Below are 14,746 nucleotides of genomic sequence, written 5' to 3'. Positions count from 1 at the left end.
TGATGCCGGCGGCGGCGGCGCGCGGTGCTTCGGGGGGCCCGAGTGCTCGGGGCTGAGCGCAGCAGGGACGGCTGTGGGTGGCAGCTGATCTCGGGGTGATGGGAATGTCCGTCCTGCGGGATGCGCTCACACACGCCTCTTTCCTCGCAGCTGAGTGCTGGTCCGCTGAGGAGCTCCTCCCCGCAGGGTCCGGGGATGGAGCAGCGCTTGGGCAAGATGTCCTCGAAGCAGTTCTGCAGGAGGGCGCGCCGGGAGGTAGGTGGGGCTGCGGATGTGGCTGGGAGCACGGGAACTCTGTGGGACTTGTGTGTGGGACAGCGAGGATGGGGACCCACTACTCCGTGCCTTGGGACACAGAGCAGGTGGGAGAGCACCCCCGTGGTACAGGAGAGAGTTGGGAAGGCCAGGAATTGTCTGTGACTACAAATGGGAGGGTTTTGGTCTCCCCATCCCTGCATGACATTCTCCTGGTAAAGGAGAGGGAGCCAGCAGCAGTGGGGAGGCTCTCATCCTGCTTTTCTCTCCCCGTGTCCCCTCTGCAGCCCTATCTGCGTCAGGCTGGGCCATCGCCTCCACGTGCTCATGGCCCCCGGGATGCCTGGCGCAATCCTCCATGGGAGCAGCAGCACCGAAGAGCTGGGGGAAGAATGCGTCTGGTAAGAGATGGGGGTGAGCAGCTGGGCAGTATGGGGTGGGCAGAGCTGTTGGGGTTCTCCTCCAAATTTGGGTTGTCCAAAGGGTGGGACTCCCCTGGGAGGAGGAGAGTTGGGAACCCAGAGCACAACCAGAATCCCCCTGGAAGCCTGCACGATGCGTGGCTGCTCCAGGGGATCAGGCCCAGGCAGTACGGGTTCACAAAAGGCAGGTCGTGCTTGACCAACCTCATGTCCTTCTTCCACTGGGTGACCAGACTGGTAGACGAGGGAAAGGCTGTTGATGTAGTCTTCCTAGACTTGAGCAAAGCCTTTGACACGGTCTGTCACAGTATTCTCCTGGGGAAACTAGCTGCCTGTGCCCTGGACAGGTTCCTTACCATTCTTTGGGTAAGGAACTGGCTGGAGGGCCATGCCTGGCGTATAATGGTTAATGGAGTTAAGTCCAGCTGGCAACTCGTTCCAAGTGATTGGAGCGTAAGTTTGCAGATGACTCCAAGTTGGGAAGTGGTGTCGATCTGCCTGAGGCCCTTTAGTGGCCCTTTAGAGGGATCTGGATAAGCTGGATCGCTGGGCTGAGGTAAATGGGATGAGGTTCAACAAGGCCAAGTGCCGGGTCGCGCACTTTGGGCACAACAACCCCTGCATTAGAAATAGTGTGGCCAGCGGGAGCAGGAAGGTGATCATCACCCTGTAATCAGCACTGGTGAGGCTGCACCTCAAGTACTGTGTTCAGTTTTGGGCCCCTCGCTACAAGAAAGACATTGAGGCCCTGAAGCGTGTCCAGAGGAGGGCAGCGAAACTGGTGGGGGGTCTGGAGCACAGTTCTTATGAGGAGCAGCTGAGGGAGCTGGGATTGTTTGTGTGGAGAAGAGGAGGCTCGGGAGAGACCTCATTGCACTCTGCAACTTCCTGAAGGGAGGTTGTGATGAGGAGGGGTTTGGCCTCTTCTCCCAGGCAACAAACAGGACCTGGGGAAATGGCCACAAGTTGTACTAGAGGGGGTTTAGATTAGACGTGAGGAAAAGCTTTTTCTCTCAGACAGGGGACAGGCACTGGAATGGCTGCCCAGGGAGGTGGTGGAGTTGCTGTCCCTGGCAGTGCTCAAGAGGCATCTGGATGAGGAGCTGCAAGATCTGGTTTAGTGCCTGTGGTAGCAGTGGTGACGGGAGGGTGGTTGGAGTAGATGATCTTGCAGGTCCTTTCCAACCTTGTGATTCTATTATTCTATGATAAATGAGCTGCTGTCCTCACCTGCGGCGGTTTGCTTTGGCAGCCCAGTCCCAGGCAGCCCAGGCCTTTCCCTGGCCCTGCTGACATCCTCCACAATGAGAATTGGAGAGGGGCACCCCGAGACCGTGATGTGCCACCACATCCCTCAGACTACAGAGAGGACCAGCAGAGCCGTGAGGTAATGTTTGTCAAGGACTTGCAGTCGGTGAGCAGAGGTGGGGTGAGGAGCGATGGCGGTGTGATGAGGGTGGCAGACAGGGTCACATTTCTCTGCTGTGCTGTTAGTGGGGGCAGATGCTGAAGGCTGCTGTTGCGGATGCGGCACATCATCGAGTGGAGAGCCTGCCTTGTATCTGTGGATCCATCCGTTGGGACGTATCACATGGAGAAGTTCTTGTGGGGCATCTCTCTCTGAGATGCTCTCTTTTGGGTAGATGCTGAGTTGTCTTTCAATCTTTTGGCCCAGCTGGAAAGCACTGCCACGTGGAGAGGCCAGTTCCTGTTGCAGACTTTGGTTTTCCCGTGCCGGTTTTCAGTTTCCCAATCTGACTTGTGCTTTCCCAGGCAGTAGGACCTTTTTTGTAGTTTCTTTGTTCTGTGCTTCCCGAGAATCTCTCCAGGTGTCTGAGTTTCTCCTGTGAACAGCTCAAGAATGCTCCTCAAGGCCATGCTGCATTCCCAGGTTGGTGGCTCCTGGGCCAGCAGAGCTTTCTTTTCTGTATTTTTTTTTCCAGTTCTAAGCTGGTCCCGTTTCTGGCTGCTTCTGTCACTAAGGGAAAAGCCTTGCTCAAGCTCATGGCCAGCAAACACGTGGTGAACGCTGGCTGGCGAGCAGGCACATCCAGCCCAGGCCTGGCAAGCTGCCCATGCAGCGTTCGGTGGCAGGAAGCAAAAGCCTGGGATGTCTCTGGCCATGAGCTTCCCTATGCGGAAACTGACCGCCCGGTGAGCGCCGTCAGCTCCTGGCCAAGGCAGCACTGGTTGGCCTGGAAGATTTCTGTGCCTGGGAACAATGTTTCGTAGCGGGTGATAAGGGCAGCTGTGCTGCTGCTTGAGGCTTGCTGCTTGCAGGACGTGAGATAAGAGAGAAATGCATAGAAAGTGAGGGAATGCCTGAAACGCTGGCTGGGACGTTGCCTGTGCCTGAGTGAATTTTCCAGGCAGGGCTGCCAGAACTGGGCTGTTTGTAAGCCACACTGCTCCGATCCAAAAGGCGTCGCTGTGTAAACAGTGGTGGTACACGTGGGCAGGCTGGCGTTTCAGCAGAGTTGTTTGGAAAACCTCTTTTCCGTTCTCTCTGTCCCACCCTGCACGTGCCTGAAGCTTCATACAATTCTGTGTTTGCTTTGCTGAACCGCCCAGCTCTTGGCTGCCTGCACGCAGCACCCGCAGGACAGCAGCAATGCTGGTGAGCCCCGAGCTTTTGCAATAGTTGGGCATAGCCCTGAGCATGAGCTTTTTGCTCGGCTCTGGCTCTGCAGCATAGCTGGTCACTCGCTGCTTCTTTTGGCTCCTTCTTGCTCTTCTGCTCCACTTTGAGGAGCTGTGGCAATTCTCACTTCTGCCTTATCCCCTTCAGCCTTCACTGCTTTTTTGTGTGTGGAAGCTTTGTTCCCTGCCAGCTCTGCAGGGCACTTTTGCACCACCGGGGCACTTGCAGAGGTTTGTGCTGTCCCTGCTGCAGGGCGCGCACACAGCCATGCAGCTGATGGGCGCTGTTCATCAGGAGATGCTGTGCTGCTCTCCCCAGGGACAGCAAAGCTTTCAAATTTGGGTCTAGCCCAAACTGTTCTCCAGTGATGGTCACTTCTGCTTTTCCTGCTGATGTTCTGCAGGATTTGTGTTGCTGTCTGCATTCAGGCAGATCTCATGATACTTTGTAGAGTCACCTGTCTGCTAAGCCCCACAAAATGCGGTCCTGGACTTTTACACCAGGAATTCTGTAACTGCTGTATGTTATAACCTTACTGTACAAGGAGTAAATACTACAGATAATTGGCACTGTCCCCACGTCCCTGGGAGCTCCTCAATTTGTCTGTGGATGTCTGGGTGGTCAGGAGGAGGATGTGGGTCTGTAGGTAACAGCAGCCAAGGAGCCGCCATAGCTGCTGGTGCTCCCCTTGCAAGGTAATGTGCTGCCTCAGTGGCCACCTGGGCTGGGGACACATTTGTCCATGCTGTTGTATTCGTTTCCCAAGTCGCAAAGAGCTAATTGATCTGCCCAGTTAGTTAATTGATTTATAACTATTAGAGGCTGCAATTAACCGACCAGCTGGAAAGCTGCGTGTTATCTGCCCGATGGGAGCAGCACTGGGGAGCAGCCAGCTGCGATGGGCCATGAGCTGCCCCATCAGTGTTGGCAGCACTGCTCATGTGGCACCTTTTAAGGTTTGACTCTGCTTCAGACGTGGAGTTTTCCTTTTCATCTCCTCCCTTGCTAATGTTTGGCACTGGGGAGCTCAAGCTTGGTCTCACTGCTTTCCCTTATCTCCCTCCCGCATTACTGAAAGGTCACAAACTCTGTTTTACTCTCTGGAATAAGGAGGGAGTTTGCATTGCAGGACAGGCCAGTTTGGACCACTTGTTATCAGTGCATTGCCAACCACCATCCATACCCCTCAGCTTTCAGACGTGAAAGAAAGCAGATGTTCATTAAGCAGCAGGAAAATGAAATCTCGTTAGGTGGCCGGGCGAGATGCCTGCCCCGAGCACTGACATATCTGGCTGGCCAGAGCTAAGGAAATGGGAATGTGGCTCCAATGGAAACGCGGGCAGAGAGGAGACGCTGTGTGCGTGGCTGCACCAGCAGAGGGTGTGCTGGGCCGCCAGCAGCGCCATGGGCAAAGCTTCCGAGCAGCCCTGGGCTGAGCGACGGGTTTGCAGCGCCGCAGGCAGGAGATGGAGCCAGCTGTGGTCTTAGAAGGTGAGCAGACACTGACGGCTTTGGCAGCCCGTGGTCCCCAGGCAGCTCTTGGCCAACCCAGCAGCGCTGAACTGCAGTTTCCTGGCTGTCCCAGCGCGGCTGAGCCAGCCCTGCCTGAGGAGCGGAGCTCTCTGCTCCTCAGCTTCTGCCATCTGCATGGGTGGGTGTGAGGGCAGCACCCCTTTGTGCTGAGTGCTGTCCTGCCAGGGCCACCACAGCGACCAGACGCTCCTCTCAGCCTTCCCTCTCAGCTCCTTGGGCTGTGCCAGAGCAGCCGTGCTGCTGGGGTGCGCTGCTCCCCAAAATGCCCCTGGCACAAAGCTGGGAGCATCCTGGGGAACTTGTGGCAGCGACGGATTGAGGCAGTGTCACGGCCTGGGATGCGGGCTCTGCGCCCAGGAGATGTGCTTCTCTCTGCCTGAGCGACCATCCCTGCAGGAGCCTCCAGAGGTGGGAATGAGGCAGCAGTGAGGGCTGTTGTGGGGCTGATGGAGTGACTGGCATGGCGCAGTGAGTTTGCAGGCTTTGCATTAAACTGTGCTTTAAACAAAGGTTGTTTAAAGAAAAGAGTGACTAGGGAGAAGAAATTGTCAGTTTCTGTTTATTGGAGACCAGTTGGAGAAGAGGTGCCGTTTCGGGTGTGCACAGCTCTTACGAGATAAGGGGGGGCTGCAGTCATGCTCCGAAGCGAGCAGCGGGAAGGCAGTGATTGCAGCACGCTTCACTGACACCAATCAGCTGCACTCAGACGATATACTAAACGTACTCTGAGCAAGCTGTTACAGTCTGTACCACATCAGTATCCCAGGGAAGGTCAGTTAGGTTGGGTGAGGCTGTATGACCTGTCCTGCTGGCACAGCGGTTGCAGGTCTGAATCCAGGGGTTGCATGCTGGGCAGGTCTCAGGCTGGCTGAGAGGAACCCCAGAGGATGTCCTCAGCATCCTTACTGGATCCCCTTTTCTCACGTGCTTTCCCATGATAAGCAAGAAAGTACTGAGTCACAAGTTTTGCAAAGTAAGAAATAAACATGGGTATAGAAAACGTATGACTTGTCAAGAAAAATGGAAGAGAATCTTCCATTGATTCCTTAAGACCTCATTTCTCTTACTTTTATGTTTTCTTTGTCTGCCATAGGTGTTATTCTCCCTTTTCCTCGACAGATTCCAGTCACAGCTCAGGCTCTTGACATGAGTGCTGGTCTGCGTGTTGTTAAGTCTAGATAGGGCAGGTGGAGTGACAGAGGCATAGCTGTGGCCTTATCCAGCCTGCCCAACTCGGGGCAGCTCTCATTATCAAACAGAGGCCGGCTACCGGACCTGTGCCACGTCCTGTTCTCTGGTCTTACCCAACCTCTCCCCTGCTTCAGCAGGCTGTGCTTGGGCCATATTCCACAGCTGCCAGCCACGCTCTGTGCCCCTCTCATTGATGGATGTTCCCAGCAGCTGTGGCCAATGTCAGGAGGTGCTCTGTAAAAAGTAAAGACTCCTGGAAGGTGTTGCAGCTTGGTTTTTGGCGCCTTGCAGCAAATAAGCGGGCAGGAGGGGTACAAAGGTAGCTGGCCGGGGGGGCATTAACACCCAGCTGCTGATAGCCACTGCTTCCTGTTGGGCTGCATTCAGCAAACAGAGGTGGTGCTATCTGCCCTGTGCGTGGAGGAGGTTCCGTCCCCACTGCATCCCACACTTGCTGGTGCTGGGTCTCTGGCAGCAGGTGAGCCCCCTGCAAGGGCCCCTGGGACTGACATGCCAGGTAAAACCCCAGTCTGGGGGGTAAAAGTGTGTATGTTCTTGCTATTGCACTCCTTGCTGTCCTGTAGCTCGGTCCCTGCTGCTCAGTGGTACAAGGGTGGGTGTCCGTGCTGTGGCTCCTGGTAGGATGCTGACGATGCCTGCCTGCCCTGGCTGCTCCAGGAGCCCGCTGTCTCCAGGTTGGCGATGTCAGGGCAGAGCCAGCCCTGCTTGCCCTGCTGGTGTACTGTGCAATAAGCACTGAGCCCTGCAGCCACTGTGGGGGGAGGTCACCAATGCAATCCCAGGCAGTCCGTGAAGTGCCCTGGTGCTGTGAGCCAACACAACAGGAACAATAGTGGGGTGGTGCTGCTGGGCGCTGTGACCTGTGCAGGGTGCACTGGGCAACGGAAGCATCGCTGTGAGCAGGTGGAGATCTGGGATGGGTGAGGAGACCCGGCAGCGGATGTGTGCGGTGTGAGGGAACAGCATCAGCGGTGTGGGGAACCTTGTCCCCTCCAGGGATGGGGAGCAGTTCTGCACTGCCTTCACTGCTGGCAGTACCGTGTTGTGCTTCAGGGGGCCCAAGGGCTCGGAGCTCAGCAGAGCAGGCACAGCTGTGGGTGGCACCACTGGGAAGCTGACTCCAAACAGAAGGTACTGCCCATCATGCGGGATGTACTCACCTACACCTCTTGCTTTGCAGCCCAATGAGGACTCGCTGAGGACCTCCTCCCCACAGGGATCAAGGCTGGAGCAACGCTTTGGCAAGATGTCCTCGAAGCAGTTCTGCAGGAGAGGGCCCCGGGCCTTTAGCTGGGGGGTAGGTGGGACTGTGGATGTGGCTGGGAGCACGGGAGCTCCGTGGGACTCGTGTGGGGCAGTGAGGATGGGTATCCACTGCTCCATCCTTTGGGATGTAGAGTAGCTGGGAGAGCATCCCTGTGGTACAGGAGAGAGTTGGGAAGGCCGAGAATTGTCTGTGACTACAAATGGGAGGGTTTTGGTCTCCCCGTCCCTGCATGACATCCTCCTGGTAAAGGAGAGGGAGCCAGCAGCAGTGGGGAGGCTCTCATCCTGCTTTTCTCTCCCCGTGTCCCCTCTGCAGCCCTATCTGCGTCAGGCTGGGCCATCGCCTCCACGTGCTCATGGCCCCCGGGATGCCTGGCGCAATCCTCCATGGGAGCAGCAGCACCGAAGAGCTGGGGGAAGAATGCGTCTGGTAAGAGATGGGGGTGAGCAGCTGGGCAGTATGGGGTGGGCAGAGCTGTTGGGGTTCTCCTCCAAATTTGGGTTGTCCAAAGGGTGGGACTCCCCTGGGAGGAGGAGAGTTGGGAACCCAGAGCACAACCAATTTCCCCCCTGGAAGCCTGCAGGATGCGTGGCTGCTCCAAATCAGCTGCTGGCCTCACCTGCAGTGGTTTGCTTTGGCAGCCCGGTGCCAGGCAGCCCAGGCCTTTCCCTGGCCCTGCTAACATCCACCAGTACGAGGAGAATTGGAGATGGGCCCCCCAGAACCGTGATGTGCCACCACCTCCCTGGATGTACAGAGAGGACCATCAGAGCCATGAGGTAATGTTTGTCATGGACTTGCAGCCGGTGAGGGAGGTGGTCTGGGGAGGGATAGCGGTGGTCGTGACTGCAGGGATGGGCAGAGGGCAAAAGGGCAGTTTGCTGCCCTGTGATGAGGATGGCAAACTACATTGCTTGTGCCAGCCGGTGTGTCTCCTTACTTGCTCAGTGTGTAAACCACTGCTCTCCTCAGATACCACAGCTGCGTCACCGGGACTTCTTTGCCCAGCCTGAGTTCCCCAGCCAGGAGCAGCGTCCTGCTGGATTCCCTCGGTGGGTGCCTGCACTGAGGCTGGGACAATGGGCTGGAAAGGGGTTGTCTTCTACATCCTGCTGTGGGTCTGGGCTGAGCATAGCTTGCGTGGGTTGGCTGAGGAGTGGTGGTCCCCTCTGGGATCTCGAGTGGTGGGGGAGCTGTGCAAACAGATCTAGGCTCAGGCTCAGCTGTGGCACAGAGCAGTTGGCTGCGGGCAGCAGGCGAGTGCAGTGGGTTAAACGGTGCTCCAGGGCAGTGCAGTGTTGAAGCTGACCCTGCTGAAGGTGGGAGGTTGTGCCAGAGATCCTCGCCAGCCTGAATTTCCCTTGGGGTGCCTTTGCTCCTGTAGGGAGCAAGAAGACAACTGCTCACCCCAGCGCCATTGTGGCCCACGCCGGAGACGCTGCCGACTCCTTCGGCCCATCCAGCAGGAGACAGCAGACAACAGCTGTTCTCCCCACAGCTCCCAAGGTTGGTGCTGCTGCAGCGCTGGCTGCCGCCCAGGACCCCTCTGTGGTGTGTGCAGCCAGCAGCGTCTGCATGGGGAGGGTTGGCACTTTGTGTATTAAGAGCCGTTGTGTTTCCGCAGGGTACCATCCATCCTCCAAGCCCTCTCAGTCCTGCTCCCCAGAGAGCCAGCTGGGGCTCAGAGAGCATCTCGCTGCTCCCCAGTCACCTGCTGCCTGCAAAAACAGTCTGCAAAGCGCGCAGCAGGTGGATGAGGTAGGTTTTTACCCCAAGTACATGGTGGTGACTCCAGTTTCATGGCCACGTGGATCCCTCGGTGCTGCCATGGCCTTGACCAGCAGGATTTCTCCCAGGGCCAGCGGGTGGCAAGCAGTGAGGCACTGGAACGGCCCAGGCGTGCAGAGAAGAGCTCAGAGAAGAGCCCGGGCACTGACCCCCAGGCAGCGGAGCAGAAGCCAGCGGCAGGAGCAAAGCCAGTATGTGTGCACCTCTTTCCCGAGTGCATACTGAGAGACTTTCACCCCGGGAGCTGCCCAGCTCAGGGGATCCCTTCGACCTGTGTCACACCTTGCTTCTCTCTTGCACTCTTCACCTCGGTATCTCTTGGACAGAAATGGAAGCGGGATGTTTTCCTGACTTTTCTCTTGGGCTGCACATCCCCCGGTTTCCTTTGGGTTTCAGCACTCTGCCTGTCCTGTCTCCCAGCTCTTTTCTCCTGGACAGATGAACATCCCTGCCTCATGCTATTGCGTGTCTGCAGGTTGGGCCTGAAGGAGGAGAGGGAGCTGCAGGCAACCAGCAGCTCTCTGCCCTGGAGTTGGAGCCGGTCTCCTCGGAGACAACCAGCACCAGCGAGGAGGAAGGCTTGGAGCTGGTATGCGCTCATGCATCTGTCTCTCTGCCTAAATGTCATGCCACCAGGGAGGTGGGATTTTGCGGTCCCCTCCACGAACCTCATTCTTCCCTTTGCCCGGGGTGTATCAAAATGCCTCTCCGTGGACTCTGAAACGCATCTGTAGTGCTTTGCACTGATAAAGCCATACAGCCAAAGCGACCCTGAGGCTAGTGGAAGTGCTGAGCTGTATCTGCACAGTCCATTATCTATGTAGGCTGCTGAGGTTGTCAGTGCTGGCCCCATTTTGGAGGTACATGCTGAGCTCTCAAGCGTGGCAGCATCTGCCACGTGTTGCTGGTGCAGTGGAGGCAGCGGCTGCCTGGGATGGGGTGGGTTTGAGCCTGTGGCTGCACTACTCTGTGGTTTTTCTTCCTGGGAGAAGAGTGCCTGAGGTTTCCCTTCCTGAAGGCAGTAGCATTAGCCTGCAGCGCTGGCTCCCACTGTTCTCACCCAGCCTCTGCCTTCGTCCCCTGGGTGCCTTCCCACCGCTTCTTTGTGGCCTTCGCCAATCTGAAAACTCACAGATCCCGCTGGAAGTTACCGCAGAGCCCAGCAGCACACAGCCCTGCAAGGCCAGCTCCAGTGTCTGCACTGAGGCAGCAGCACCAGCCAGGACCGGGCAGCCTCCTTGGGCTTGGACAGAGCCCTGCCCTGTGCACTGTGCAAGAATGGTGCTCGCGTGTCTCTGGGAAGCGCCTGCAGGGAAGCCCAGGAACATTAATCTAAGCCAGGAGCCTTGGGGGGAGTTCCTCTCCGGCCTCCCCAGTCGCAGGATTACGTCCTGGGGTTAAAGCCTTGCTTTGTTTGGATGCGGAGCCCACAGCAACCCTGGTGCTGGCTCTTCAGGAGAGGCTGATAAATTGGAGAAGGCCAGGCCTTCAAAGCATCCACCCTCACCTCGCTTCTTCCACTGCCCAGGCTGCAGGCTTCCAGAGCTCACCCCGCCCCCTGCGCTCCGCACTTTCCCCCACCAGCACAGACCTGCGCTCTGCTGCCATCCTCACCAAGAAGGAGAGCATCGAGCAGGTGAGTCCGGCACAGGCGAGGGCGTGTGGGACCGGCCATGGACAGGAGAACTCTCAGGAGCTTCAGAACCCACGGGGGAAAAAAGCGATGCTGGGTGATGGGCGAGCCCTGGGGCAGCTCAGCACACAGGTGCTGTGGGAAGAGGCTGCCAGCTCTGGGACACGGGGGGAAAAAGTCCCTTTTGTGCTGCTGGCAGGGAGGTTCTGGGCTGCCTCGTGCTGAAGCCAAGCTGCTCCCTGCAGGGGTACCACGACTTCTGCCTCAGCTTTGCCCTGGTGTCCTCGCTGCTGCTGCAGAAGGAGCCCTCCATGGAGGCGATGCTGATGAAGGCACTGAGAGCCAACCTGTGCGACCTCCGCAACCGCCTCCTGGATGAGATGGAGGACTTCATCCAGCAGTACGATGCGACGCACCCCAGCTGCTGAGCGGGGAGCTGTGGGGCTGTGCTGGCACAGCCTGCACCGGGGCTGTAGGGATGTGCTGCTGCGGTCCCTCTTGGAGATGGGGGTTGGTTGGAGGGGGCTTAGTTTGGAGGGTGGTTGGGTCTGATGTTGTAGGCCATAACTAGGGACTGTGGGCAAGATAGGATTCATATGTAAGCCTGTATTTTAGTGACAGAAAGAGATTGTTTTATTGGAGGGAGGGGGGAGGGGGGAGGGAGAGCGAGTGTGGGGAGGGACCTCCCCTTCTCTTTATTCTGTTCCTGTTTTTAATACATGTTCTCTTAAAATTCATGGCTTGTTCTTGTTTTCATAAATAAAAAGGAGTTATTTCCGCAGCCCTGGTGTAGCCTTTGCTCCATTCCTGTTCTGCTGGGGCAGCATGCACAGGGAGGGGTCCCACAGTCCTTCCCTGGGGCTCCACAGCTCCCATCAAAAACGGTTCTCCAGCAGCACAGTTAATGCTGCTGCAAACCCGCGCTGGAGAGAAACAGGCCAGGCCTGGTTGGCTCTTCTGTATACAGGTCTCAGCCGAGCTTTATTGGAGCACTGTCCATCATGGTGGCAGAGCTGCCCCGCTGGTCTCCTCCCTGCAGTGGCGGGGGACGCAGCCCCACGTGGGGCAGCATCAGCTCTTGTCCTTCAAGATGTCTCTATAGGTGAGGAATTCTCACCTGGCATCTGGATCTGACCTTGGTGGCCGGATCTCTCGTGGCCAGTCTGGGCAGGAATCCCTGCAGCAGGTGCTATGCAGGTGTCTGCCCATGTCCTACATCCTTGGCTGCCCCTCCCCAGACCGCAGCTGCTCTCTGGGGCTTTGGGCTTGTCTGAGACAGCAGAGACCATACCCCAGTGCGGGCTGCTTGTTCTCTGCTCCCTGCTCACTTTACCTGTTCCTAATTGAGGGAGAGGCCAGCAGGAATTGCAGGCTGTGCTTTGCCAGCAGCTGCTGCTGAAAGATCCCAGCAGCTTCTCCCTCCCCCCCACCACCTCTGCCTTGGGCTGTGTCTAAAAGGTCTTTGGAATGCATTGAGACCACTGCAAGTGCTGGCAGGATGGCAGTGCCATAAGGGCACTCTCCCCCCCCACCGGTGCATTCGGCACCCAGCTGCTGCCCCTCTGCTTAAATACCACGCAAAGTGCCACCTTGCCCCGCAGCCTCTGCAGCACCTGGGGACCCCTGCGTGCCGAGTGTCCCTGCGCTAGGACACGCTGCAGTGCTTGCTGCTGCCCCGCAGCTTTGCCATCCTGCACTCCGCCCGCTCCAGGCGCTGGGGATCCCTGCCCACAGAGCTCATCCCGGGCTTGGGGATGGGTTTCCCAAAGAAGAAACCCTCCTCTTCAGAGTCAGAGTCTGAGGATGAAGAGCAGGTGGGACACCAGGAATCATCCTCTTCCATGATATCCTGTGGGTCAATGTCCTCCAGATGTGGGCTGGGTCGGGCAGGGGGCAGACCCACTTGGAAGTGTGGGTTTCCATCCCCTGCCGGTATTCGGGGTTCAGGACCTCCCAGAAGCCTGCAGGGACCCTCTGTGCAGGGTTGAAGGTTGGAGGAGTGGCTGGCTGACGATCCCAGCATCCCTGTGCACACAGAACCCTTGCTCCTCTCCACAGCTGTTCCGTGGTGCTCTGGGCTCCTGAACGCAGGATGTGTAGAGGCCTGATCCGGTAGCATCTCTGGAAGAAAGAAAGCAATGAAGAGTGAGGGAGAAGAAGGCTGAGTCTGCCTTGCTTCAGTTGCCTATGCAGCAGGGGCTGTCCCAACCAAACCTCAGCTGTGGGACGTGGGCTGGGAGCCCACAGCTGCTGCTACAGCCCTGAGTTGGGCTGCATACATGTGCTGTACCCCCAGTGAAGTACCCAGAGCCTGAATTTGCTTCCATTTCCCTCCCAATCCCTTGCAAGTGGAGCACTCAGGTCCCCTACCAGCCCCTTCCACCCGCTGTCTGCAGCCCCCAGCTGCCGCAGTGCTCCCAGCCCTGGTGGCATGGCTGGCTCTAGAGATGGGCGTCGAGTCAGGGGACGGTGCGGAGACAAAGGCCGAGTCAGAGGAATCGGAGGTGGTGGAGGCAGCAGAGGACACATCCCGGCCCAGACTGCAGCTCTCGGAGCAGAAGAGCCGCCCGCAGCGGGCGGTGAGGGGCTGCCCACGCAGCGGCTTTCGGCAGAGACTGCAGCAGAAGCAGGCGGCGCAGGCGTGCCAGTGCAGACCCTGGTGTGTGGCCTCTTCACTGTCAACACCTACGAGGGGATCACAGGTTAAGGGGGGGGTGGGCCTCCCACAGCCCACCTGTCCCTCCGGCAGCACAGCCGTACCGATGGGCTCCCCGCAGGCCTGGCACGGCTCAGCAAAGAGGCTGTCGAAGCAGCTGCGGCAGCAGGGCCTGCCGCTCCGCATCACGTAGCGCTGCCCGCACAGCGGTGCGTCGCACTCCAGGCAGCAGAAGTGCTCCGGGTGCCAGCGCCGGCCCTCAGCCTCGATGCACTCTTCCAAGAAGATCAGCTGGAACGGAACAAACAAACTGTCCAGTAAGCACCCAGCCACAGACTACACCGCCCAGAACATGTTTTTTTGTGCTTTGGGGTGGGCATGGGGATCCCTGGGGTGCAGGAAGGGAGCTCCTCTGGCCCGTCCTGCTGCATCTGCAGCTGCCAGCAGAGCACAGGAGCACCCAACGACAGCACAACGGAGCCCAAAGCACCTCCTTGCCCGGTGCCCACCTGGTCACAGGAGGCACAGCGAGGCCGGAAGAGCTCAGCGTGGTGCCGACCGCAGTAGATCCTTCCATCCTGCTGGAAGTAGATGAGGTCCACTAGGGGCTGGTGGCAGACGTGGCAGCAGAAGCAGGGCGGGTGCCAGAGCTGCTCTCCCAGCCGTGACGCCGCAATCCCGGGGTCTCCTTTGCTCAGCCTCCTGCCGCACTGCAAAGCACGGGGTGGGGGTCAGGCTGCGTTTCGGGGGCGGCTCCGCGCCGTCCGTTGGGGAGCGGCCTCACCTTCCTGCACGGACAGCCGTGGCGGGCGCCCGGCACCTGCACTGCCACCCCCTGGCCCAGCGCGTCCCGTCGGCGGCGGGCACTGAACGCCTTGAGCTGCTTCCTCTCCTCCTCCTCGAGGTCGGGGCAGTACCGCTCCTGCACGGGGAGGTGGAGGTAAAGGACCCGCGGCAGCGGAGCGCGGGGAGGGCGGCATCAGACAGACGCCTGCGTTTCTTACATCGCAGTCCTGAGGCGGCAGCTGCTGCAGGAGGGCTCTGACACGGAGCAGGCTCCGGTCGGCAGGACGGGGTTGATCCGTGGGGCGACTCTCGAAGCAGGCGGGGACCTTGGGGAAACACAGGCGGGTGACCGAGGGGATGAAGCGCCGTCGCTTCAGCTAAAGTCGCGTCTGCCCCTCGAGGTCGGAGCTGCTCACCTCGGGGGGCGCGGGCTCTGCAGGGGGCTCCGGGTACTCTTCCAGGGCACAGCCGGAGTCGCTGTCGGACGAGGCCGGGGGGAGCGCGGTGGCGGTGCCGCACGGGGGGGGTTCGTCTCGCTGCGGCCATGCGGGAC

At 58.6% G+C, this 14,746-nt stretch overlaps 2 protein-coding genes across 2 annotated transcripts; one reads left to right on the top strand and one right to left on the bottom strand.

Moving 5' to 3' along the window:
- The first annotated feature begins 15 nt into the window (after nucleotides 1-15).
- On the top strand, nucleotides 16-11,532 carry LOC104909359 (periphilin-1-like). The gene is made up of 13 exons (XM_010724401.2): nucleotides 16-255; nucleotides 543-656; nucleotides 1,930-2,064; nucleotides 7,244-7,360; nucleotides 7,646-7,759; nucleotides 7,972-8,109; nucleotides 8,303-8,382; nucleotides 8,715-8,836; nucleotides 8,955-9,088; nucleotides 9,187-9,309; nucleotides 9,594-9,707; nucleotides 10,647-10,754; nucleotides 10,997-11,532. Exons 1-13 carry the CDS (start codon nucleotides 121-123, stop codon nucleotides 11,177-11,179), a joined length of 1,617 nt encoding a protein of 538 aa, XP_010722703.2. The 5' UTR covers nucleotides 16-120; the 3' UTR covers nucleotides 11,180-11,532.
- On the bottom strand, nucleotides 11,144-14,741 carry PRICKLE4 (prickle planar cell polarity protein 4; the record flags this gene model as incomplete). Its single annotated transcript, XM_010724424.2, has 7 exons — nucleotides 11,144-12,872; nucleotides 13,122-13,436; nucleotides 13,512-13,698; nucleotides 13,917-14,117; nucleotides 14,192-14,329; nucleotides 14,412-14,519; nucleotides 14,610-14,741. Coding segments are annotated over 7 exons (1,557 nt in total), but the record flags the coding sequence as incomplete, so codon positions are not given.
- Nucleotides 14,742-14,746: the final 5 nt, after the last annotated feature.

The sequence above is a fragment of the Meleagris gallopavo genome, chromosome 28, assembly GCF_000146605.3.
Source record: "Meleagris gallopavo isolate NT-WF06-2002-E0010 breed Aviagen turkey brand Nicholas breeding stock chromosome 28, Turkey_5.1, whole genome shotgun sequence".
Classification (NCBI taxonomy): Eukaryota; Metazoa; Chordata; class Aves; order Galliformes; family Phasianidae; genus Meleagris; species Meleagris gallopavo.
The sequence above is the reverse complement of the archived record's forward strand: the minus strand, read 5'-3'. Positions and strand labels throughout refer to the sequence as shown.

Excerpts from the sequence above, each read along its gene's own strand:
- LOC104909359 (XM_010724401.2), top strand. The coding sequence starts at position 121 with ATGCGCTCACACACGCCTCTTTCCTCGCAGCTGAGTGCTGGTCCGCTG. Across the intron at positions 9,089-9,186 it reads GCGCGCAGCAGGTGGATGAG|GGCCAGCGGGTGGCAAGCAG; the intron begins GTAGGTTTTTAC and ends GATTTCTCCCAG. Across the intron at positions 10,755-10,996 it reads AGAAGGAGAGCATCGAGCAG|GGGTACCACGACTTCTGCCT; the intron begins GTGAGTCCGGCA and ends TGCTCCCTGCAG.